Consider the following 27,900-nt stretch of genomic DNA (forward strand, 5'->3'; position numbering starts at 1 on the left):
ATGGTAAAGTATTAAGGTGAGTTTTCTGCTTATGTCATTTTTCCACAACAGGGGCAATCTGAAGTTCCCTACTACAGAGACACCACTGATTGTAAACTATTACTAAAATATCTGTTCACGTTTTTTTCAGAATGTTTCTTAGCTCCTCTACTTATGTGCCTCACATTATTTAACTAGCTTTGTCTTTCGTCATCATTGCCTAGCGTTTGTTGTGGCTATGAACTGCTGGAGTGTCGACTGGACTTCACGATTGCAGATGGTACTTACCACTGTCAAGATGGGCGCCTTGGTTTTGATCATTGTGCCAGGAATAATCAAACTTGCTTCAGGTAACATAAATGCCTTGTTTGCTTTTTTAGCTGTTATGATAAATAGTTGCTGTACAACAGGTATGCATTGTTCCTTCATGCCAGTATGATCCATAAATATGTGCCAACCCCGAAAGCTCCTCTGAGCTTTTACTTTTCAGAACCATTGAATAAGAGCTCACCATGAAGTAAATACTGCTGTATACTTTACTAGAAAAGAGAATACTGTAGTTAGGTGTACTGTGTAGGTTTTTATAAATAGACAGGGCACCTTTTCTGTCTAGGAAAGTTGAGCGTTCTTTGTGTGTGTGTGTACCATGTGGATAATTAACAACATCTGTTAATCATAAATAAAATTATCATTACATGCACAATATTGAAATCAGCAAAGGCAATAGCATGTTAATAACAGAACAACTAAACTGTGGTATCAAAATAGGCTTAATGTTCTAAGTTTAACTGATCACCACTTTTTTTGTATATTTAACAATGGAGAAACATTCTTACTTATCAGCTCTAATATACAGCACTTCCTCTCCCACATGCTGTACTTCTGCAGTGGTAAAGAGGTCATATTATCTCCAGACACTAAACTGACTTGTATTGTGGTGTACATAGCCAGTATTTTCTATACATAGCCAAGATTTTAATGCACAGAGGCTGTGATGTGTTCTGATTATCTAATTTGCTTTAGGTAGAAGTGTCAACTAACTGTACAGAAACAACAACAACAACAACAATAATAATAATAATAATAATAAATGCATACTAAAAGAGCAACCATTTATTAGTTTTATCTCAGTAGTTTATCAAGTGGCAGCACTGCTGTGTCGCAATAAGTAGATAGGGGTTTGCTGCGAGGAGTTTGCATTTTCTTCTCATGTACGCATCTGCTGTCAAACCATTATAATAATAATAATAATAATACATTTTATTTATACAAGACACCTTTCAGAGAACTCAAGGACACCGAACAAACAATAAATAAATAAATAAAAGACACAATTATAAACAACTTAAAACATCAGAAAATCTAAAAATTAAAACCAAACAAAACCACTATAATCAGGAGGAAAAAGAAAAAGCCATTTTAAACAGATGTGTTTTAAGTTTACATTTGAAGGATGAATATGATTTGATATTTCGAAGATCCGCAGGTAATGAATTCCAGAGCTTGGGAGCAGAACGGCTGAAAGCTCTGCTCCCCATGGTGGTTAGACGGGTGGGAGGGACGGTCAGATGGGTGGAGGAAGAGGATCTAAGGTTACAGGATGGAATGGCAACATGAAGAAGGTCAGACAGATATGGAGGGGCGAGGTTATGGATGGCCTTAAATATTAATAGCAGAATCTTAAAATCAATACGAAACTTGATCGGGAGCCAGTGAAGCTGCTGCAAGACTGGAGTAATATGGTGAATAGATGGGGTTCGAGTGATGATACGTGCTGCAGAATTCTGGACTAACTGAAGCTTATGAAGAGATTTATTAGGGAGACCAAAGAGGAGTGAATTGCAATAGTCCAGCTGAGAAGTGACAAGACTATGAAAAAGAATGGCAGTGGTATGAGGAGTGAGGGAGGGGCGAATGCGATTAATATTACGTAAGTGGAAGTAAGCAGACCGGGTGTTATTAATGTGACATTGGTAAGATAGAGTACTGTCGAGGATGACAACCAGACTCTTGACTTGAGATGATGGGGAAACAACAGAGTTATCAATAATAAGAGAAAGATTATTGGTTTTGGATAATGATGATTTTGAACCAATGAGGAGAACCTCAGTTTTAATTTCAGCAAAGTAGTCAATAAGCGAGGGTGGTGGAAAAGAGGAGGTGGGTTTACCAGCAAGGTAGAGCTGGGTGTCATCAGCATAACAGTGAAAATTAATGTTATATTTGCGAAAAATATTACCAAGAGGAAGAAGGTAAATAATAAAAAGAAGAGGCCCCAGGACAGAGCCCTGGGGCACACCAGAAGTAACAGTGGTGGGTTGGGATGTGAAGGTTTTAAGCTGTATGAACTGAGTGCGGCCTGAGAGGTAGGATCTAATCAAGTGGAGTGTGAGTAATGCCAATCAAAGATAATCTATTAGGGAGAGTGGTATGACAAATAGTATCAAAGGCCGCACTCAGATCAAGGAGGGCGAGAATAGTGATTAGACCAGAGTCAGCAGCCACAAGGAGGTCATTGGTAATTTTAACAAGTGCCGTTTCTGTACTATGAAGGGGGCGAAAACCAGACTGGAACTTTTCATATAGATTATTGTGAGATAAGTGGGTGTGAAGTTGGATAGCTACTATTTTTTCAAGAATTTTGGAGATAAAGGGCAGGTTAGAAATGGGGCGAAAATTATTGAAATTAGGAGGATCAGCACCAGGTTTTTTTAGTATTGGGGTTATAGCAGCAGTTTTGAAAGATGAGGGAATAATACCAGTAGTAAGAGAAGAGTGAATGATGGCAGAAATGAGAGGGACTAGAGAGGGGAGGCAGACTTTAACCAGAACTGTAGGCAGGGGGTCCAGCTGACAAGTAGATGACTTGGATTTGCAGATGAGATCTGAGATTTCAGAGGAAGTGGGAAGCTGGAAAGAAGAGAAAGAGTGAATAGGCGAGTGTAGTTCAGAAGGAATACAGAGAGGATCTGGACCAAGGTGCTGATGTATCTTTTGGATTTTCTCATTGAAAAAAGACATAAGAGAATTACAGAAAGCAGTTGAGTAAAGGTGAGATGGTAAAGAGTCTGGAGGTTGTGTAACATTATTAAGTAAAGAAAACAAAGTCTTGGTGTTACCTGTATTACAAGTAATTAACTGAGTGTAATAATTAGATTTGGTTTGAGCTATACAATCCTTGTAATAGAGAAGATGATTTTTATACATCTCTTTGTGGACAAAGAGTCCGGATTTTTTAAACAACCTTTCAAGTTGCCTGCCCTTAACTTTCAGAAGCTGAAGTTCAGGCGTAAACCAAGGGGCAGAAAAAGAAAAAGAAACAGATCGGGTTTTTAGCGGAGCCAGAGAATTAAGAATACCATTAAGACAAGTGTTATAATATGAGACCAGTTCTATGGGAGTGGATAAATTATAAAAGTCCATTTAAGAATCAATTCTAGAAGACAGCAAATTCAAGTTAATATTCTTAATGTTGCGAAAGGCTATGAGACGTGGAAGCTTAGGAACAGAAAAGGTAAGTTTGGCATTGAATGAAAGGAGAAGATAGTCGGTTATAGTGAGTTCATCTGCTGTAAGATCAAAAGGAACAACACCAGAGCAGCAGATCAGGTCCAAGATATCTCCTTTACAATGGGTAGGAACATCAGTGTGCTGCTGGTATCCAAAACTCTCCAGGCAAGATAAAAAGTCTCTAGTGAGAGGGATATTGATATTGTCCAGATGTATATTAAAATCGCCGAGCAGAATTATATTTGGAGTAATTACAGATAAATGGGTAAGGAAGGTAGCAAGATCATTCAAAAAATTGTTGTTTGACTTAGGAGGGCGGTAGACAGTTGCAATGATGGTAGGAACTGGCCCAGACAGTTGACACACAGTCGATTCAAAAGAGCTAACAGCAGGAGCAGACAACGGCAGGACTTTCGACTTCTCGTGATAAATTATCGCGACACTTCCTCCACGGCTGGAGGCACGGGGTTGACAAGTGTAAACAAACCCCAGGGGGGTGCATTCATTAAGTTGTGAAAAGTCTTGAGGTTGCTGCCAAGTCTCAGTTAAACAGAGAAAGTCATACTTACGGTCAATGAGGAGATCCTGAATGAGATGTCCCTTGCTCGTGAGTGAGCGGATGTTCAGTAGACCAAAGCTGACAATGTTACTGTCACATTTGACAGCGGTGTTAGTCGACCGAGCTAAGCTGGCCAACACGCTATGGTCAGTGTTCCTATCTGTGTTATGTGAAGGGTCCTTTACATGAAGCATGCATCAGTGCTGGTGGCGGATGCATTCTCAATTCATATTTTTTTAATACATCGTTTGGCATATGTAGCTAATGACATATACACACAGTGGTTTGATATGCATATTTAAATCATATAACTGTTGTTCCTAAACTGCATCTTTCACACTGTCAAGTTCCAAATAACATCAATCATCTGCAGTCACAGTACAATCTCAAATGTGTCTCAGCCTCAAGCAAAGGATTCAGACTATTTATTTTCACATTTTTATACATTGTTGGATCTGTGCAAGGATTGTGATTGTGCTGCCACCTAGCATTATGCCCTTCATCCACAGCTTGCCCAGTGTTTTCTGTGACCTCTTCTTTTTTCTCCACATTGAAACTGCTGCATTTTGTGTGATAATTATTTCTGGTTATGTAAAAAGCATAGTAATACTATTCTTGATGATTTTATGCATGGTATTACGTAACTGAAATCATAAACTGCAAAATCGGTAGTGTGGGGTGGAGATTGAAGAATGTTTTGTTGTATCATTAAATTCTATGCTGTTACATTTTATATAACCAGTTGAGCAAGATTCATGTTGCAGGGGTGTGGTGGCATGGAAGCATGTAAATAAAAGATTCATTGTTTTAAACTAAACTGATACACTACATTATATTTTTCATCAAAACCTTTAGATTTTTGAAAGCGCCTAAACCACATGCATTTCATTTCTAAGTTCAAAGTGCAAAATAACACTCACACACACGTGCACATATGATAAAAAAAATACAGGTGAGATGAAAAGTACAGATTATATGCTGGAACTAAGCCATGATGAAAGAAAAATGAAGCACCATAATTATCAAATTTTATATGACATGCTTAGCAGCTTTTTGAATGATTAAAAGAAATTAGTAACTTTCACTGCTTCTTTTTGGTAGATATTTACTCAAGCCTATAATATGATGTGGTAGTTCTGACTTGTGATTCGTAGTAATTTTAAATCAACTATGAATTATTTTTAATAATAATTATAATAGTATTGAACACTTCTGCTGGTGAAGTCCCATGTTAATATGTAATCCTGTGGCAGTCTTTATGTAATACAGATACAGATGCTTTCCAAGATCCGTGACTTAAATAACTGGAGGGCTCACAGTTTTGCAGATTTGCCTAGGATGTTTTTCATCACACATAATGAAAGATAATGAGTAATTATATGTCTAACATTTTGTCCATGATTATCATCTAGTTGTCTATAGAACACAGACAGCAATTCACATCTGGGCAGCTTTTTTTTGCTGTGAAGAGAGCCATGCCTTTCAAGGGGTGAAAGGCTACCACAGAGAGAGACAAGCAGTGAGGTCAAGCATATGACCAGGGTTTTTTATAATAGCTGAATCTCACATAAATATTCATTTTTTTATGAAAATTATATGGATGCACTGTTTTGCAAAATATGTCTGTAATATTATGGAAAATAGTTTTCTTTTTACACTGACCTTAATCTTGAGTTATCTGCCATGTGGGAGCATATACTCCAAATTTTTAATAATGCTATATATACGGTCCTTTCACCAGGATTTAGCCATAATCTGCCAATTATGCAGCTGGGGCTTCGGCCACTAAGGCATACCCTTTTATAAAGAAGATCTCAAATAGCACAGTTTCACCCAAGACTACACTATGCACAGACAATGTTAAGGATGTCTGCTCTCACCTCTAATGTCCAGGAATTGATGATAAGCTCTCAATTCCCAGGAGAGAAACTACAGGCAAAACAGCAGTGAAAGCAAAATGTTCTTCTATTCAATATATAATCTATGTGCAATACCATAAGCATAGGCACAGGCAGAAGTACAACATGAAGTGTACAAACTGGACTCTTGTAGCTGTAGCAGTTTTAAGATTATCTTCATTCTCTGTCTAAGAGACACATTGTCAATTACACGCCTCTAAAGAGGCAGATTCACAGCTGTTTACGGTATGTCATTTCTGGATTTAAAAGAAGTTGACACTCTCTGTCTCTCTTTGGTTTGTTATGTGGTTTATACAGTATCTCGTGTCTATTAGGCATGCCAATCCTGTGAGTGCTGAGGAATGACGTCTTGTTATCCTTATTCTAATGATATAGAATAGATAGAACTTTATTTATTGTGTTAAATAATAAATCTACAAAGATACTATTTGAATATTCGGATAAAATCTTTTGTTAAGTAGAAAACCAATCAATTGCTAAACCTTACCCAAATCAAACAAAAATGGTAAAACATATAGCAATTGTTGAACCTTAACTAAGTTCAGAAATTCCCGCAATGTCAGTTTAGCATTTCAGTCTGTTAGCTCAGCATTTCAGTCTATTTAACAAAGTCAGTGAGCCTCCATCATCAGAATGGAACTGAGAAAATAAAATATAATATAATAATAATTAAATATAATATATAATTAAATATAATTAATTTCCAAATTATGAAAATTATGTGAGTTCTTAAATTTCTATCCACATATCAATGTGGAATCTTGAAACATGGATTAATACTAAGTAACATTCTTGGCTTGAAAAAATAGACTTATTCAGTAAGTTTTAAGGGTTTTGTTTTGTAACAAAGGCGCTATATAGGCACCCGACCCGACACAGATGGACACAGAGGCACGTATAAACAAACAAGACTTTTTATTTTTCTTCACCCGTGGGCGCACGTCTTCCCCGTGACCCACAGGCAGTACACAGTCTCAAAGCACTTCTACAACACAACACCAACAGTTTCTCCCTTTTTCCACCACTCCTCCTCAAGCTTCGCCTCCTTCCTCCCAACTCTCGCTCCTCGAGTGGTGGTGGCTGGCCCTTTTTATACCCCACCCGGAAGCGTTCCAGGTGCTTGACCTGACCCTAATTGAAGATTGGTGTTGGGGTCAAATGAAGATATGTCCAGCTGGGCTGCTGACTCCATGCAGCTCCCCCTAGCGGCCATCCAAGCCCCCAACCAGGCTGTGGAGGACTCCATCTCCCATGGAGCCATGCGCTAGGTTGGGGAGTCATCGTCCACCAGGGAGGCATTGAATTGTACATGGCTGCTCCCCCGGAACAGATACAGCAGGGGCGTCCCTGCCGAGCATGGGACCTGGCTGTCCATTACAGTTTTCACATTTGGATTGCTTCCCTTTGAAGCCCATTTTAAACCACTAGAGAAGGCTGTAATAAAGAAACAGACACAATCGTAAAGGGTTAGGGTTTTTAGGCCCCGTATTCTGTAAAGCAAAATTGGTTTTGTCGGTGTTTTCAAAATCTTGTATAACACATGAGATAAAAATGGCTGAGCGGAAAATTTATAATGGAGTGACCGGAAGTGATGAAATGATGGGGAAGCAGTGGTGATAGATGGGTAAATAACATCATCAGGAGGGGACCAGAGGTAAGAAAGGAACCCGGAAGTGGGTGGAATCAGTAGTCTTCCGGGAATAGTTATGGCGGCGGTGCTTTGTTCTTTCTGGAGAAACATAAAAAGAGAGGTTAGTACCCCGCCGTTTTCCCCTGGCACGACTTGTCACAGCGCCAGTTGGGTCCTTAAGTGGCCCCGGAAGAGAGCATCAGCATTGGCCTGAAGGTTGCCTCGGCGATAAGTGATCGTGAACTTATATGGTGACCCGAGGATTTGAATCCCTGTGGAGGGCCATCCACTGGAGGGCTGCGTGGTCCGTCACCAGGGTGAATTCTCGGCCCAGCAGGTAGTACTGCAGGTGAGTTACGGCCCACTTGATGGCCAAGGCTTCCCGTTCCACTGTTGCATACCTGGTCTCCCGGTCCAACAGTTTATCCAGCTCAGGTATATCACAGGGTGTTCGACTCCGTCGATGCTTTGGCTCAGCACAGCCAAAGCAGACCTTTGTCCGAAGCATCAGTCTGGACGAGAAAAGGAAGAGAGAAATCAGGAGTTCTCAATACAGGTGCCGTTGTTAGAGCCATTTTTAATTCGCTGAATGCCCGTTACGTAACATCGTTCCACACCACATGTAAAGGGGCCCGTTCTTTGTCAGATCCGTCAAAGGGGCTGTTCTCTCAGAAAACTGAGGTACAAACCAGCAGTAGTAACTCGCTAATCCCAAGAAGGCTTGCACCTGCTTCTTGACTATCGGAATGGGGCCATTCAAGGATGTCTTTTATTTTATAACTCTGGGGTTTCACCAGCCCTCCTCCCACCAGGTAGCCCAAATACTTGGCTTTGTTCAATCCAAAATAACATTTCCGATGGTGTAAACCTGCAACACATGTTCCTCCCAGGTGCCGGAATAAATGACGACGTCATCCACATAGGCGGCACAATAGGACTGGTGGTGCCTTAGCACTCTACCTACCAGACACTGAAATGTCGCTGGTGCCCCGTGCAGTCCAAATGGGAGGACCTTGTATTGCCAGGTTCCACTAGGGGTGCTAATGCCATTTTTTCTCTTGCAGATGCTGTTAAGGGAATTTTGCCAGTATCTCTTTGTCATGTCAAGAGTAGTCAAATAACGGGCCATCCCCAGCTGTTCAAGGAGCTCGTCCTCGCGGGGCATGGGGTAGGCATCAAATTTGGAGACTTGATTGAGACGTCGAAAATCATTACAAAATCTCCACAACCCATCTGGTTTAGAAACGAGGACGATGGGACTGGACCATGGACTGTGACTTTCTTCAATGATGCCCATGTCCAGCATGTGCTGGACCTCTAGATCGACCTCTGCACATTTTGACCTCCGGGAGGTGGTAGGGGCGTTCCCTGACTACCACCCCTGGGTCCGTCACTATGTCGTGCTGAATCAGCGAGGTGCGGCCTGGTGCTTCACTGACCACTTCCGGGACAGACAGGATTGCTCGTTCGAGCTCCTGTCACTGGTGAGAAGTCAGATTGCGACCGAGGTTAAGGTCAATTGTTTTCGAGAAAAGGGAGAGGGTAGGGCCGGCAAGAGGGTGGTCTTCCCTGTCTTTCCACAGCTTCAGGAGATTGACGTGATATACCCTCTTGCTCGGTTGACGATTTGGTTGGCTTACCAAATAGTCCACAAGCCCTTTTCTTTCTTTCACCTCGTATAGGCCAAGCCAATGTGCCAACAATTTGGAGTGAGAAGTGGGCACAACCACCATTACTCAGTCCCCCAGCTGAAACTCTCGTAGGGAGGTGTTTCTATTATAATTCCGCGCCTGTGCTGCTTGAGCTTTCAACATGTGATCTTTTAATAAAGGTCTAATGTTTTCCAATCTATCGCATAACTGCGCGATATACTCTAAGATATTGGTGGAAGGAAGTGCCTCTCCTTCCCAACCTTCTTTTAGGACGTCCAGAATGCCCCGGGGCTGGTCCCCGTATAACAATTCAAAAGGGGAAAACCCCATAGAGGCTTGTGGCACCTCCCAATAGGCGAAAAAGTACCAGGGGTAAAAGCTGGTCCCAGTTCCTACCGTCCGCACTGACTATACCTTGCGGAGAATCAGTGTAAGGGTTTGGTTAAACCTTTCCACTAACCCGTACCGTTTCAGGATGATAAATGGATGTTTTAAGATGCTTAATGCAGAGTAACTTGGCAACATCCCTGAACGTATCCGAAGTAAAGGGTGTGCCCTGGTCCATAAGGACTTCTTTGGGTATTCCTACTCGGGAGAAAAGCCCTACCAATTACCGTGCAATATTTTTTGTATTAGCGGCTCGTAGGGGAACCGCTTCTGGGTACCGGGTTGCATAATCGACCATAACTAATATATATTTATAGCCTCGCATTGAAGGCTCCAGGGGTCCTACTAAATTGACACTGATCCTCTCAAATGGAATGTCTACGGGGTATCTGACATAGCTGGCAGGTTGGGCAAGACTGACAGAAACGTCGGACCTCCTCATTGATTCCCGGCCAATAGAATCGGAGTTTTACTCACTCCAATGTTTTTTCGGTCCCGAGATGGGCGCTTAGGAGGTGGGCGTGAGCTAGTTAAGGCTCTCTAGGTAAGTTAACATTTAGCAAAGGCCATCTATACAATGAACAAACAATACAAAGCAAACATCACTTAGAATATAACATGCAATATACTGTGCAGACTCCTTGGCTTGAGGGAAAATTGGTGGGTTGATAATTTCATGCCATAGAGCACAAAATGAGAAGAACTGAGTATCAACAATCGAAGGCTGACAGCTACCCAACATTATGATACGGGTTATGTAGATTATTCAGGAGGAAAACTTTAAGTTCCAGCTTAAATATATGTGGGGTCGCTATTCTAGATGTTCAAAGATCAAGCAGTATATTGAGCATTATCAGAGAGCTTCAGCTTAATGTGTATTCCCCCAACCAAAAAGTGTCCCTGCTTACCTCTCCAATAAAAATAATTACGGTAATTTGACTCACTACTTTGAAAATTCCCAGTAGATTTTTCTGCTTTAAAGAGACAGGTGCTTTAGTTGATCTTTAGAAATAGCAGTTCAGCCTCCAATTTTCAAAAGATGAATTATGGCGTATGTGCAGAAATGTTATTTTATTGATCTTTTGACCTACTAGTCTACTGTAAAAATGTTTCCTTGTGTTTGTATTTTCATCTTTGCAGGGCAAACTGAAAATTTTCACAATGCTTTTGATGCCAGTTCCTTAACACTGGACAAGATACCTTTGGCTGTTTATACAGGACTGTATGCCTATTCAGGATGGTCAGTGACCTTTTTATCTCTCTTTTTGTCATTAATGTCTTTTCTTTGTCTTGTATACATAACTCTGGTAAACTCATTCTGGATTATGTAGTCTTGGTGCATGTAGTTTTAGAATCTCTTGAGTCTGTGTCTGAGATTTAAGACTGAAGAGAAGTTAGTCTGTATTATAGAGATTTGTATAATATGGGAACTGTGATCAAGTAGTGTGATAGTCAGTAGGACTTTAGAGATCTTCAAATCCTGTCATGAAGTCTGATGATTTTGCAAAAAATGCATGAATAATGATTAACCTGCTGAATGACCTGTTCTCATGAGTAGTCTACTTATGCTATAAAGTGCCAAATGTGCTAAATTGTAGGTAAATGATACAGAAATGAACAATTACTGTACTTAGCTCAGTTCAATTAACACACTACAACAGTTCACATGCTGAAATAATCCACTACCCATGTGTTGATAATAACTAGAAACGACGTTAACAAATTCGGTTTCATTGTTCATGACTCATGTTGTCTTTTTAGTTTTTTAAGCTTCCTGTTAATTTGCAATTCCTTCATTCATACATATGTAGATTTGTGAAATTAAAATTTTTAATGGTGCAGCAAACCCTATAAACCCTATAAATTGATAAATCCCAAGTGTTGTGGATGCCCTGTCAAATTGTGTCTGTTCTGGCATGAATTAGATCTGAAGGCAATCGTTGATCTTACTATTACACTGTAATAGAATTCTGCTTTTTTAACAGGTATATCTTGAATTTTGTCACGGAAGAAGTCATCGATCCTAAAAGGTATTGCAATTTTGTCACCTATATCTCAGGTAGTGGTTGTGATGAGGATATGAGTTGTTAACAAATTAGCTCCATGGTGTATGGAGACAATCATTCTATCAGTCAACTAAAGTTCAAAATTCATGGTAGCCTATTTAATTAAGCTATATAGGCTAAACTTTTAAGCTGTTTGTCTGTTTGTTTATTGGCAATCAAAAATGGATGAACAGGTTTTTATGAATTGCTGGGGTTGATGGGAGGACCTTTTTATCACCATGCACACAGTTTTGTACCACCAGCCAAAATAGGATCTTATTTAAGAGTATGTATTTTTGTCTCATCCTGGGTTTAATTTGGCTATTCTGAATTTCCAAAAGACAATTTTTCCCTGTTTATTTTTCTCTAGACCAGGGGTCTCCAACTCCAGTCCTGGAGAGCTACTGTGGCTGCATGTTTTCATACTAACTCTTTTCTTAATTAGTGACCCAGTTTTTGCTGGTAATTAACTATTTCCCTTTATTTTAATTGACTTTTCTTGAGACTCTGATTACTGAATTAATTCTTTTTTCCTTAAATGACACCTAAACATAAATTTGATGTGAAGTGAGCCAACAGATGACCAACTAAGTTGGGGCCTCCAACCAACTTTACATTCAGTTTTATAATTTAAAGCCAATTCTTGTTGCTAATTAACCCCGTTATTTAATTCCATGGCGCTCATTTTGGCATGACAGACATTTCCAAAACTGTTGATTTTCTTTTTTAAGAGCGCTGTCAAAATGTTTTGTGGACCTGAGCAGATCAACATTACTGAGGCCTTCACCTTTCTTTATTTTCAGTTATTGTGTGATGGGCGCAGGTTGTTATTTATGTGTTGGTTCATACTGTGTCTTGTTTGGAAAAAAGAAGTAATAATTAAGGGGCCTGAGTCTTAAGTTGTGCATCAATTAAATTAAGGCAAAGAGTTAATAAGCAGCAAAATCTGGTCACTAATTAAGAAAAGGGTTAGAATGAAAACCTACAGCCATAGTAGCTCTCCAGGACTGGAGTTGGAGACTCCTGATCCAGACCTTTTTCTGAAAATGTATGGGTCAAAAAGAGGTATAAGGTGTTGTCAAAAGTTTAAGGAGAAATGTTTTGCAACACCCCTAAAAACTTTTAAAACTCCAAAATACTTAATTTAATGAGTTTTGAAGTTGCTAAATTGCATGGAAAAAAAGGTTAGTGTCTGTGTCACAAAAGGAAACTGTTTTGCTCACAACTGCCTATATTTTGTGAAATTACATTATACATAATCAATGGAGTGAGATTCAGACCCTAAGAAAAGGACAGTGGTGACCTGTTCCATTTTGTTCAAACATGCAGATAGCACTTTCATTGCACCATGTACTTGTGACAAAAACTTTGAAATGAAATGATGACATTACATCTTTTATCAATGCAAAACATTGCACCCCTATATCACTATTATACGTGAAAGACGTAAGCTACAATGATACAGAATAATATAAAGGTCGACATTTAAAAAGCTCATCAATATTTGCTTTCTTACTCAAACCCATTATGCAAATATACCTGGGCAACACTGTCAATGATAGATAGACAAGAAAACAATTAATACATGCACTTACAAAAGTTAGAAATTCAAGATAAATAACAAACTAAATAATATTCAATAATTCAAATGTAGAAATAATGAAAACAATAACAAAATCAATAACACAAAATACCAAATAGTACTTAAATGACAACAAAAAGGTTAAATACAAAAAAAATGGTTGAAGCAGGGATAAACTCCAAGACAGATGTGGCTAGAAGTTTGATGGTTTCAGGCTCAATTCATAACACATATTGTATTTTATTCTTTTATATTTATGGTTTTTTTTTCCTTCAGCATTTTATAACTCTTTTAATTCTTCTGTTTTTCTCAACATATTAATAGGCCTATAATTAAATTGAATTCAATTTATTTATTAATCATCCTTCCACATTTAAGCCCAGTGTCCTCTACACAAATCTCAAATTGAGCATAATCGGAATTACAACAGAATACAAGATTTTTCCCACCTGACGCCCATTTTTGCCAGGATGGACCCCTGCACTGGAACATGAAATTGCATTGAAATATGTTTTAAGTATAAATAAGACAAGCTTTTAATTTACTCAAGAGCTGGAAAAGGTACATTATTTCATTGTGGTTATTTTTTTTAAGCTTTTTTATTTCTATTTGGTTTTGTTTTGTATTTCTTTTGCTGTGTATTTTTGTGGTGTGATGACAAGAATTGCACATAATACCCCAGATGTGGACTCATTAATGTCCTTTCATGTATATTAAACAGTTTTTACAATATAACCTAACCTTTTATTTGCCCCTTTTATTGATTCTGCACATTGCTTAGTTGATTAAAATATTGTGCCAGTTTAAACCCCTAAATCCATTTCATAGGTTGCTTACTGTAGGACAGTAGGACAATCTTGTATTTATAATTGATGTTCCTTTGGGCCATGTGTAACATTTGTACATTTCTATGTTAAACTGCATTTTCTAAGTATTCGCCTAGTTTTGAAGGTTGTCCAGGTCTCTTTGAATTCTTTTTGCTGCCTCATCAGTGTCTGCTCCTCCTCTAATTTTTAGTGTCAACTGCAAATTTCACAAGTTTGCTAATTATACTGGAATCCATGTAATTAATATTGTGAGGTTTTTAAGACCCTAAAACTCCATCAACGCAAGCGGGGATTGCTTGTTGGTCGCCGAAGTAACCTCAGGTTTGCAGTCTCAAAGCGTAACACACCAGCTGGACAATGTATTGTTATAGTTTCTATAATTTTGCATGGTAGAGAAGTAAGACACATTGGTCTGTAATTACCAGGGTCCATGTTGTCTCCCTTCTTGAAGACTGGAGTGATATTTGCAACCTTCTAGTCCTGTTGTACTTTTTTTTTCCTTAAGTGACTGTTCAAAAATGCTAAATAATGGTTTATAATTGACATCTTTCATTTCTTTCAACACAATCCCATCCCAATTTCCAAGTTATCAGCTATACCTCGCCACTAATAATGGGAACAAAGAACTTTTTAATGGGTCCCTGAAATGACCTTAAGGTGACATTGATCAGAAAATTGTAAATTAAAACACCATTACTAAGAACTGAACACAGAGACAAATAATTCTAACCCAACTTACTTTGTCTTGCTACTTCCTGGCGTACCTTCTTTCAGACGCAAGCCATTTTTCTCACTGCTTTTGCTGCAGAATTATAATACCTTCTATCTGAAAGAGCTTTCATAGACGTTTTTAGTAGTATTTACTGTGACTAGGGTGATTAAAGGTAAATGTTTGTTAATTGTTTGTGTTTTTTCTTCAGAAACATCCCCATGTCGATAATATTGTCTATGGTAACAGTGACAGTTACATATCTCCTGACAAACATTTCTTATTACACAGTGTTGACATCTCAAGATGTTCTGGAATCCAGTGCTGTGGCTGTGGTTTGTAAATTCACTTTTAATAAATATAAAAGGATACATTATTTTGAATTAGAATGACTTTACAGTGTCTGCCTGGTGGCACAGTGATTAGCACTGCTGCACCAAAACTCTGTGCCACTGCCTTGCTGTAACCAGCAGATTCTTTCCTTTATTTTTGTATTTCTTTTCCTTCTGGTCATCTCACGTTCCAGATTAAGTGTTTACTCTAAATTGGACCTGATATAATTCAGTGTGGGTGTGCGTGTAAGAGTGCTCTTTGTTGGACTGGCACTCTGGCAAGCACTGTTTTCTGTTTTGCACACAGCAAAGACTAGTGTGTTCTGGCATCTCACAAATGTGAGATGAAAGAGATAGGGCCTATAAATAGATGAATGGATGTATTTATAGAATAATGTTACCACATAACTACAGTAAACTTCCCTAGAGGTTAAACATTTAAAAGAAGGAAGATTCAGATGTAGTTATGTTATTTTTCTGGAAAAAAAATCATCCACTTGATTATCAGTGATTCTAGCAGTGTCCATTATTCATTTAGTCCTTTATACTATTTTTCCATTATTGTAGACCAATATTTTAAGTTTGTATTGCTCTAATAAGAGATACAAATGGTCCCACTGCTCTGCTGTACCTTTGTGACCAAAAAATTATGTGATTTTTTTTTCTGATGTGAGAAATGGATTTTTGCAGACTGTTTCAAAATGCTGTTTTCAGACTAACAAAATCTCTTCTGAACAATATATCTTCAAAGTTGGGATCCTAGTTGATTTCATAAGTAGTCTGAATACTTAATATTGGTCTTGGTCACTGATAACTGCACTCAAAAGTATTTCTGTGTTATGTTTATTCTGCTCTGCCATGACTTTAACCACTATTTTTCTTTGCCAATCTGGTCTTCATAACCAGCTATCTAAAGTCCTGGGGCCTCATGTATAAACGGCGCGTACGCACAGAAATATTGCGTACGAATGTTTCCACGCTCAAATCGCGATGTATAAAACCTAAACTTGGCGTAAAGCCACGCACATTTCCACAGTAACTCATACCTTGGCGTACGCAATTTCTCCGCTTGGTTTTGCAGACTAGCGGCACCCAGCGTCAAAGCAGTGCTACTGTTCCTGTGCGGTCACCCTTTCTTAGACCCACGTTCCTGACGCGACTTTATAAATACACTGAAACTAACTGCATATTGTTTATTAGTGTAATGCATCTGATTGTAATTAACCTGTAGCAATATAATGGTCCAGGGAATAGCCATAGTATTCCAAATACCATAACTGCTTTAGCGTTGTTACTCTCACTTCATCTTCTTCTTCTTTCAGCTGCTCCCGTTAAGGGTTGCCACTGTGGATCATCTTTTTCCATATTACTCTCACTGCACCACTCGGAGTATTTATATCACTGTATCTGAGTGGGGAATCACAGCAGCAATTGATCGGAAAGAGAATTATCGGTATACAGTTTCAAGTAGGCTACACACTACCTCAACCACGGCAAAAAATGTCAAAGCCTTTCCTGTACGGACCTCGCGTTTCAGAAACAGTTTCATCCCAAGAACTATAAACACACTCAATCAGTCCATCAAGTGCTCCTTGTAGAACTGTTTACTTAATAAGTACAATTACCTCACTGTAAACTTACACTACAGTTATAATATTTTTCAACCTGCGCCACTTTATAAAGCGCGTATGATGACAATATCATTTTTAAGATGAAATGCAGCAAAATATGTTGCTTATAGTATACAGATAAAACTTTAACTTCATTTAAATAATCTGTATTGTTAATAATTAAACATGTGAGGACACGGTGCCGCAGCGCTAGCTAGTTCACGGATAGCTCCTGCCTTGCGCTGTATTATTGCTGGTGCTGACGTGACACTGGAAGGATAGACGAATAGAATAATTAAACATGTACTACGAAGATATTTCAATGTTCCTTAAAAGTTTTGAAGAATCGGCATTCTAAGCTTACAGATGGCTTAACGTCTATTACAGAGCTGACTGTGTGGCGATTGGGTATTTGGAAAAAGCAAAGTAGAGGAATTGGAGGTTAGTACGTTTGAAAGAGGCAGTACTTCTGCAATAAATTATTTCATCAAAGGTCGCGCATGGCGCAGCAAGCCTCTTGCGTGAGATATGAACAAGCACTGCGCCACCGTGTTCCCATTTTTAATAACATGCTTTCATTCCTATCATCATGAAAATGATATCACGTATACATCTCAGTATTTTAATTATTCAGAGAGCTGTAATATCTCGAATGTAATGGATTCTTTTTCCTGACGGAGAAAGAGAAAGAACGGAAGCACGTAGTGATTCACACACATAGAGCACATAGAAGATCAAATACAGAACAAAGCATTTAATGTGCTACTTGAGAAACTAGTAAAATAAACGGTTTTAAGATGAAGTTTATGATGTTCTACTTTAATGGCAAAATAAACTACGTGATTAAAGTGGAAATTTCGAGATTAAAGTTGACATTTCGTGCTTTTTTCCCACTGTGTGCCTATTTTTTTTCTCTGTACCCTAATAAGCTTTCATATGACACTCAGACGGTGGGTTACGACTTGCCTTTTCACGGTGACTTTGATATGTGATTTCTTTTTTATTTCGGGCACTGTGCGACTTTGCGAACTTGATCTTTCGAGTTTCTCCGACACTCTGTCACTTGATCAACTTTCTTTTGTTGATTATACCACTGTTTACACCAACAAATAGTATGTTTTTCCTTTGCCTCCACTTGGTATTCGCTGAAATTCTTATATTTCCCCCTGTGCTTTTCCCATTGTCTTTTCACAGAAGGCTATTTATATTGATTTGCATATTCAAAGAGGCGTAATTCTGGGAAGAATTTGGGGCGGGACAGAAGCCACGTGCACGTGCGTTACTTTTCACGCTGATCGGGATTTATGTAGTGGAAGAACGTGAAAGTTTGCGTGTGCACAGATTCCTGCATCTGGATTTTTCTGTGCGTACGCACAATCCCGCTTTTGTGCTTACGCCATGTTATAGTGTGAGTTCTACGCACGGCGTTATACATGAGGCCCCTGGTCTCTGCCTACTTCCCCAGTTAGCCTCTACTTAATATTGCCTTTAAACACATGACAAGGCTTTGCTTGCTATATGTTTTGACCACCCATCTGATTGGTGGTTCAGCTGTTAACTTCTCAAACCAGATTACTTTCAGTGGCACAATTCAGATGGCCTCATGCCTGATTACCTTCGATATATTCAGTTTATTTATTCACATTCTGCTGCTTTAGATGCCTTAACAGCTTTCTTAGAAACCCTAAAGTACCAAACTCTGCACTTTGCATACAATAAGATCCAGTCATTAAAAAACGCATACTGGTGAAAACTGTGCTGAATTTTTGGAGATATTATTGTTGACAAAATAAACGACTCCAGCCAAACCAGGAATATTGTAAGTGACCATTAAAATATTTTCTTTTTGCTGTGGATCCCTGCAAAGTTTCAGACCTATATGTGTAACAAGTTACTCATCTAGTAATTTAAAGACAAAGTGTAGGAAGTTTTTTTATGGGTAGCAAACCCCCTGTAGTGATAAAATTTAATAGTACTCAAAATATAAGACAAGGAAAATAGTTCAGAATGTGCAGAAGGTGTACACAACTCCAAAAATATTTTAAATACTAGTAAATCTGAACTAAGTTCAGATCTTTAAATCAAGCTTGTAGCTAGAACCAATGCTTCACAAATAACACATTTCCAAAAGATTTACTGTATAAGCAGACTTATAAAAATGTTTTTACAGTTCTTGAAGACATAAATATATTAAGACAGTTCAAACATCACAAAATTTTTTACAATGATGATACATAAAAGATAAGCAAAATGTAGACATAGGATACAAAAAATGTAAAAAAAAGAAATCGTGTAGAAATTTCTCATAAATCTTATATATTAACGTCTACGCATGGAAGTGTGTGTCTCTGTCTGGCCCTGAAGTGAGAGGTGGAGTCGGGCTAAGGGCTCCACCTCCGAGGAAACAGAAAACTCCCCTAGCCCCTAATAACACAAGCGAGGCCAGCATGTCAGCGAAACGAAATATCAGACAAAAGTCACTTAGCCGCTAACATCGGCAAAACGGTATCCCTTTCACTTTTCCTCCAGCCGCTAATGCACAAGTGATGCGAGCACATCAGCAAAACGAAATCTCCTAGGAGAGAGATGCCCAGAGTAGTTCCTTTTAATTACCTGACATCTCTACATTTCAATTTTTTTTCTGACGATTTCAATAGTTTCTAGGACCCCGGGCTTTTTACAGCACGGGCTTACACAGCTTATATTCTATAATAATTGACAAAGACTATGCATCTTTACATTTGATTGAAATAAAATTCTCTCCTTCATATTATTAACCCTTTAATTTCAACACATGGTCAAAGGAGTCCAGAACAACACTTAATCCAATGTATGCCCTTATGCTCATTGTCTCTTACAGGGGTATTTGTCACTTAAACAAGCAAACATAAACTGTGTATTTCTGGAAAGTGAGAGGAAACTAAAATGCCCAGAGAAATCCCACATAGCACAAGGTACATCAGATCTGTGATGTTGCAGCAGCATTCACAACTGTGTTTACAGGCCAGTTTTCTGAAAAGAAAACTTATGCAAACGAATCCTTGTATACAATTTGCATGAGTATATAGTTAAATTATTTCAATATTTTAGAAAGTCACCTCCAGTGTCATCTTATAACTCAGTTCATACATTTTACAGTCAACTTAAATCTCATCTGTTTATAAGGCTTTGAATTCCTGCTAACATCCTTGCTTTCTCTTTCCATATTCCTTCCTCTGATCAGATTCTTGTTTTGTTATTCTTTATCTAGAACTATGCATTGATTTCTTGACTGGTTTATAGTTTTTTATTTTTATTCTTGATTATTGTTTTTTTTGTGCTAATCAATTACTTTTGTTAGGAGACCAGGGTTCGCTTCCCGGGTCCTCCCTGCGTGGAGTTTGCATGTTCTCCCGTGTCTGCGTGGGTTTCCTCCGGGCGCTCCGGTTTCCTCCCACAGTCCAAAGACATGCAGGTTAGGTGGATTGGCGATTCTAAATTGGCCCTAGTGTGTGCTTGGTGTGAGGGTGTGTTTGTGTGTGTCCTGCGGTGGGTTGGCACCCTGCCCTGGATTGGTTCCTGCCTTGTACCCTGTGTTGTCTGGGATTGGCTCCAGAAGACCCCCGTGACCCTGTGTTCGGATTCAGCAGGTTGGAAAATGGATGGATGGATTTACTTTGCAGTATGTGCTGTATAAGTTTCCATATTGTAAAAGACTGACTTCGTATTTCTGTTGGTATGGTTACTATTACGTTTCAAGGACTTTTGACATTGGAAAGATGCTTTAAAAAGACAGGAATATTATTTAAAATAGTAACAAAGCTGATGTCGTATTTTCTTACAAACATTTGAAAGTCTATTCTTCGCATTCTGGAAGTTCCACAACTTTAGTATTTTTACTTAGTTCCTTCAAAGATTTGTATTAAATTGTATTCACTTGTAGTATCTAATTAAAAAAATAGTGTATGTCCCAACATCTTCTAAAATTGTAATTATTTTAAACAGTGATGTTATTTAGATCCCTCTAATCTACAAGTGGATGTACTGTAATTCATTATACTTCTTTTGGACAAAATGGTGCTATCTAGAGAATATTGAAGAAAATATAAAGAATTTCGTGGATAGTTTCTACTTTGACATTTGGCGTTGAAAGGCATAGCCATATCTTGATAGTAATGGGTCCCCTCAGAGCAAAGCAATTAGGCGGTCAAAGGCTTTTTGTGTTTCAGATAACAAAGTTGCATTTGTGCAATATTTCCATCCATCCATTCATCTATTTTCCAACCCGCTGAATCCGAACACAGGGTCACGGGGGTGTGCAATATTTATATATATAAAATTCTTTTCACGTTTGAAACAGAAATTACGTATGACCACGCGATATGGAAATTACGTATGACCACAGAACATATTATAATGCAGGAACTAATCACTTTGTTTGTGGACACCATTTTTATATCATCTTTACGAATTGTTATTATTTGTGTGAGAGTTATTTTACTGATATTCAAAAGAAGTAAACACAAACACGCCGATCTATCCCTTGGAAGTGCGCCCCACGTCGTCCTCTCCCAGCCCTCCTATCTGGACTACAGCGCTGATCCGTCCGCCGCCAGGCGCATTCTGACAGAGAAGTTTTATTTATTCGTCCACGTCACTTTCGCGGAAACTGCCACATTGTAACTTTTTTTTAGTTGGCAGTACTTGATAGTAGAAGAGATGAGGAAAACAGCTTTGCGTCTTTCTACTTTTTAACTGCGGTGAGCTGTAAACAATGTGCGTGAGAACAAAGTGGACGCTGGGAGGTGTGGAATGTCGGCTGCTCTGCGGGGTCGAGAGTTTCGCAGTTTCGGGCAGCGTCCCCTCTTCTCGCACTGTTTGTGACACTTCAAGTGCCCTGTCGGCTCCTCGGAGAGTGGAAATCTTTGCGAATGAGTGTAATCGGCGCCATCGAAACTTGTGTGTTGAGACTATGAAACTTAACATGTTTGTTGTAACACTGATTTGTATTTTATACACTGTTCTGTAATATATAAAATCAATTAAAGAAATAAATGTTAAAAAAAGTTTATTTATTTATTTATTTTTTGTTTCTTTATGATGTACAGAAGCAGCATAGGTAGAATATTTTAATGCCATTTTACACTTTGTTATTAACCCACGTGCTCCATCAGTACAAATGTTGATGTGAAGCTTTTTCTGTCAGCCAAAATTACTTTGTTACAAAATACAGTATATGCAACACAATTTGTTGGCTCTTCTACTAAGATGTTTTTCTTTAGATATTTGTTTAAACTTTGGTTTTGTTTTCTTCTGTTTTTAACTATGAATATGTGCTGTCAATTTTAATATTGTAGTGTTATTGTAGTGTAGTGAGGAGAGTGTGTTAAGCAGATTTAACGAGTACTTTGAGAGGCTGATGTGGCAATAGAGAACTAGGAAGTACAACGGATTAGCAAGGAGGAAGTAAGGACAGCTATGAAGAGGATGAAGAATGGAAAGGCCATTGGTCCAGATGACATACCAATGTAAGCATGGAGGTGTTTAGGAGAGATGGCAGTGGAGTTTTTAACCAGATTGTTTAATGGAATCTTAGAAAATGAGAGGATGCCTGAGGAGTGGAGAATAAATGTACTAGTGCCGATTTTTAAGAATAAGGGGGATGTGCAGAGCTGTAGTAACTACAGGGGAATAAAATTGATGAGCCACAGCATGAAGTTATGGGAAGGAGTAGTGGAACCTAGGTTAAGAAGGGAGGTGATGATTAGTGAGAAGCAGTATGGTTTCATGCCAGGAAAGAGCACCACAGATGCTATATTTGCTCCTTGGATATTGATGGTGAAGCATGGTGAAGTCCAGAAGGAGCTGCATTGCATCTTTGTAGATCCTGGAGAAAGCATATGACAGGGTGCCTCGAGAGGAGCTGTAGTATTATATGAGTTGAGGTTACAATTTTGCCATTATTGAATCATTGCCCATGCAATATTTCTTAAATGGCTTTAATAAAGTATGGGTCATTTTCCTGACCATTCATAATTTTCTTTACGGCTGTTTGCACTGATTGGACATGCAGAAGTTTCAGCCATGTCTTACAGAAAACATCCACAAATACACTGCCTGGCCAAAAAAAAAGTCGCCACCTGGATTTAACTAAGCAAATAGGTACGAGCCTCCTATTGGATAATTACTGCATGGGCGATTATCTTTCAGCTGGCAACAAGTTATTTAACCCCAACTGGTGCAATGAGTTGCTTCTCATTTCTTAAACAACCATGTCGAAAGACACATCTCGTGGTCGTGGAAAAGATGTTAGTCTGTTTGAGAAGGGTCAAATCATTGGCATGCATCAAGCAGAGAAAACATCTAAGGAGATTGCAGAAACTACTAAAATTGGGTTAAGAATTGTCCAACGCATTATTAAAAACTGGAAGGATAGTGGGGACCCATCGTCTTCGAGGAAGAAATGTGGCCGGAAAAAAATCCTGAATGATCGTGATCGGTGATCACTTAAACGTTTGGTGAAATCAAATCGAAGAAAAACAACAGTAGAACTCAGGTCTATGTTTAATAGTGAAAGTAAGAGCATTTCCACATGACCAGGTTATTCCATCAATGGATTTTTTCTTCCCTGATGGCACGGGCATATTCCAAGATGACAATGCCAGGATTCATCGGGCTCAAATTGTGAAAGAGTGGTTCAGGGAGCATGAGACATCATTTTCACACATGGATTGGCCACCACAGAGTCCAGACCTTAACCCCATTGAGAATCTTTGGGATGTGCTGGAGAAGGCCTTGCGCAGCGGTCAGACTCTACCATCATCAATGTAAGATCTTGGTGAAAAATTAATGCAACACTGGATGGAACTAAATGTTGTGACATTGCAGAAGCTTATCGAAACAATGCCACAGCGAATGCGTGCCGTAATCAAAGCTAAAGGCGGTCCAACAAAATATTAGAGTGTGTGAGCTTTTTTTTTGGTGGCGACTTTTTTTTTGGCCAGGCAGTGTATCTCCTGCACAATCAGATGAATGTTGTTTGGCCATGCAGCTATGCCTTGTGTTATCGGTTGGCAATTTTTGTAAGTTCTATGTTAATAACAACAGTAAAGTTTTAATAAGCTTTATTACCTTTTGCCAGACTTTCATATTGTGCTGTTTTGATCCAAACAGCATGTCCATAACTCTCTCCAGAAATATACGGCCTAAGCTGCTTTTAGGATGATATCTGAGCATCACAGTATGAGGTTAGGAGCATGCACTGATGCCGCGTGTTACCACACCCACCACATGACTACCACCTCAGGACCTGTGTGCATCTTCCTCCACTCTTGTACGTCACCCTATGTTCCTCCCTCTTCTTAAAATACATATTCACCACAGCCATGTCCATCCTTTTGGCAAAATCCACTATCCTCTGACCTTCTTCATTCCTCTCCTTGACACCATACCTACCCATCACCTCCTCATCTCCACTGTTCCCTTCACCAACATGCCCATTGAAATCCGCTTCAATCACCATTTTCTATCCCTTGGGTACACTGTCCATCACTTCATCCAACTCACTCCAAAAATCTTCTTTCTCACCCATTGCACACCCAACATTCGGTGCATATGCACTAACAACATTCATCATCACACCTCCAATTTCCAGCTTCATAATCATTACTCTGCCTGACACTCTTTTCACCTCCAAAACACTCTTGACATACTATTCCTTTAGAATAACTCCTACCCCATTTCTCCTCCCATCCACACCATGATAAAACAATTTGAATCCACCTCAAATCCACCTGGCCTTACGCCCCTTCCATTTAGTCTCTTGCACGCACAATATATCAACCTTCCTTCTCTACATCATATCTGCTAATGTTCTCCCCTTACCAGTCATACTGCCAACATTCAAAGTTCCTACCCTCAGTTCCACTCTATTTACTTTCCACCTCTCCTCCTGCCTCCAGACATGTCTCCCCCCTCTTCTTCTCCTTCTTCTTCTCCTGCCAACAGTAGCCCAATTTTCGCCAGCACCCTGTTGGCTAACAGTACCAGTGGCGGTCGTTGTTAACCCGGGGCTCGACCGATCCGGTATGGAAATTTGTATTGTTGTCCGCATATTAATTTGGCAAAATTTTACACACGGATGCCCTCCCTGACGTAACCCTCCCCATTTATCTGGGCTTGGGACCAGCACGAAGAAACACACTGGTTTGTGCATCCCCTGTGGCTGGGTTATTGTCCTTAAATACAGTGCATGTGAAAAAGTAAGTACACCCCATGGAAATGGTTAATTTTTTTCAACATATTCGAACAGGCAAACATTACTTCTTTATGCAAACAGTGTCTACAGATAAAGGTGATAAACAAATGAAACATACAATTTACATGGTGTCTTCATTCTGATAATCTAAATTAACAAAAATGCAGATTTGTCACAAGAAAAAATAATGTACATGCCTACACTCATTACCACTTATGATGAAGTTACTTTTTCACATAACTGTACTAGAATTACATTCCTGAAAACAGAAGAAACAGCAGAATATCCAACCACTTATGCAGTTCAAGACCATAGGATGGGCTCAGAAAGATGAACTTACCAAACTTAATTCTTGAGCTGTGCCCCTGGACATTTCTCCCCTTTCTATTATTTTAGCTTCTGATATTATTGGATCGACCTTGTTAAATTATTAACATTACTTTCATCTGGCAAGGAATCAGAGCAGGATTACTTACTGTAGCAACATTAAAGATGTCAACATAAGTGAGTTAAAATAAGAATTCAGATCAAAATGAGTGGTGTTATTAATAAATAACTTAGGAAACATGCGCATGCTGTAACGTCTAGATGTGTTCAAGGGCAGTGCAGACACAATAGCTTTCAAAGGACTGAGTTCAGTAGGTGGGTTTTACATATGTCTCAGTCTATTTCATGGTCCAAAAGTTACCTCGCCAGGATTGGGAAAAAGGGTGAGAGCAGACTTGGACCAGACTCTAGTCAACCACAGGGATCACTCTCACAGACACATAAACACACACACCATATTCATACATAGTGACAATTTGCAGTTGGCAACTAACACAGCTTAAATAAAAAAACAGAAAGCCTCTGCAATTAATCCGTTCTTTGCTGACTATAGTAATTTTCATGAAAAGGGACTTTCAAAGCTTTTCAGTTTTGACAAATGTCGGGGAAAAACATCAGTGAAAGGTAAGCTTTATTATAGCGTCAGACCGTTATGGATATCAGCTGAATGTGGTACATTGATGGACCAATTTTTCAAAGTCCTAAACTGGGATACTTGTATAGCATGAATATTGATACATGATGCCTATTCTAATTTGTTTAATGCCTGCTTTATCTCATCATCAACACCAAGGGTTCAGGGCAGGAATAAAGAAACACACTTTCACAAATTAACATATATGATTCCAAACAATGCTTCAAGTGGAAACAAATACATAACTGTTCTGGCTATTTTTGTCTGCTCTTTGGCTGTTTTGGCATTGCTGTTTAAATTTAACCCAAGTTATCAATCAAGCTTTCCGCTTCAGTGTTTTGACGTGGCTATTATATATACTTTGTTATATTAAACTGGTATTTGGTGAAAGAGAGTTTTGTATGCACTGTTCTAAATATATTATGAGAATCTTTGTTTTGGCAGAGCAATGTTTTACCAAATGGGCAGCCTGTTAAGGCCGAAGCATTTAGATATTCTTCAGATACTTAGTGTGACGCATTGCCTGAAAATCGGTACTGTCCCTGTCACCTGGACGTGTGTAAATTATAGTAACAGTGAAATACTGAATCATAATAATGTGCAAATACTGGAGCTGTGAGCTTGGTATAGGGCAAGGTAAATAGCAGTGACTAACTGTTTATTTACTCTGTGCACAGTTGTTTACACGCCACAGGGTACTTCATGCATAGTTTGATAACCTTCTTTTCCTTGCTTGCATTTTATACTTTTATAGTTAGTTATATCATTTAACTTACTGGTATCTAATTAAAGTATTAGCAGGAGGAAAATGCATGCAGCAGTTTCTATGTGCTCCTCACTGGACATGCTAAGAGAACTGCAGTCCCACACACTCTCAAGCAGCCAGCAGTGAAAGTGGCTTCCTACTGGTTTTTCATTAACTTATGTTGAGGATATGTATGTCATCAGTAGCATTCTATCTGATGTGAAAAAAAGGAAAATATGCAAGTTGGTTGAACCACTCTCACAGTAAAACAGAAACAGTGAACTATTCATAGTGTGACGGAAAGGGGACACCACCGAGTCCCAAACCATGTACACAAGTAATACAAATACAGTTTCTCTCTGTCCACCACCCTTCAATGAGTGTTACCTTCCTTCCTCCCAGCTCTGACTCAACTGGAGGAATTTTGTCATGTAGGCAGACAGATAGACATGCAGACATACAGACAGTCATGGCTATCACAGTAGGTGCTTTGTGCATTATATGTGAACACACTTAAAAAAGACCAAATGAGAGAGATCACCAGTAGGTGAGGAGTCACAGGTACAGTTCAGGCCAAACCATAATAAACAACTGAGTACAAAACTTGTCATCATTGACATTGGCATTTGGTGCTGTACTAAAATTTGTATAATTGTAATTTTAAAACAAATCTGTCTGTCATCTGCCAGATCAGTTTTGAATCCAGAACTATGTAAATATGGAACAGCTGCAACATACTATTTGAAAATTTTCCATAGCTGAAGTTTTTCCCCCATGTAATCTTTTTCAGAGCTTCGCTGACAGAGCACTCCAAGGTTTCTCATCTGTCATTCCCATCCTTGTTGCTGCATCCTGTTTGGGAACTCAGATGGCAAGCTGCTTTGCTGGTCCCAGGTAAAAATATAAGTTTTCAAACCATCATTTTATACTAGACGGGGAAGAGTGAAATGTCAAGAAGTGAGTTAGATGTTTAAATCAAAGAAATGTTTTATGGAATGGCTAAGTCAACTCTCTCTCTCATAAATATCATAAAACAGTACAATGTGAGGGGTGATTGGCCACTGGCTTCAGGAGCATGGTACTTTCAGTGAATCTTATTCACCATGCTAAGGATAACACAGTGGTGTGGTGGCGCTGGGCAGGTTGGTGTGGGCAGATTTTGCAGCTGGCCACCGGCAGTTACTACAGTGCAAATCTACAAAGTAAGATGTTAAAAA

General features: G+C 38.9%; 1 protein-coding gene across 1 annotated transcript in view; it reads left to right on the forward strand.

Annotated features, from left to right (window-relative positions):
- Positions 1–27,900, forward strand: part of LOC114654860 (cystine/glutamate transporter-like) — an 81,720-nt gene that overhangs the window by 37,422 nt on the left and 16,398 nt on the right. The window contains exons 4-8 of the mRNA XM_028805695.2: positions 204–329; positions 10,777–10,876; positions 11,622–11,666; positions 15,011–15,134; positions 27,474–27,577. Coding sequence (XP_028661528.2) covers positions 204–329; positions 10,777–10,876; positions 11,622–11,666; positions 15,011–15,134; positions 27,474–27,577 — 499 coding nt within the window. The remainder of the gene's footprint in view (positions 1–203; positions 330–10,776; positions 10,877–11,621; positions 11,667–15,010; positions 15,135–27,473; positions 27,578–27,900) is intronic.

Source organism: Erpetoichthys calabaricus, chromosome 1, assembly GCF_900747795.2.
Source record: "Erpetoichthys calabaricus chromosome 1, fErpCal1.3, whole genome shotgun sequence".
In the NCBI taxonomy this organism is placed as follows: Eukaryota; Metazoa; Chordata; class Cladistia; order Polypteriformes; family Polypteridae; genus Erpetoichthys; species Erpetoichthys calabaricus.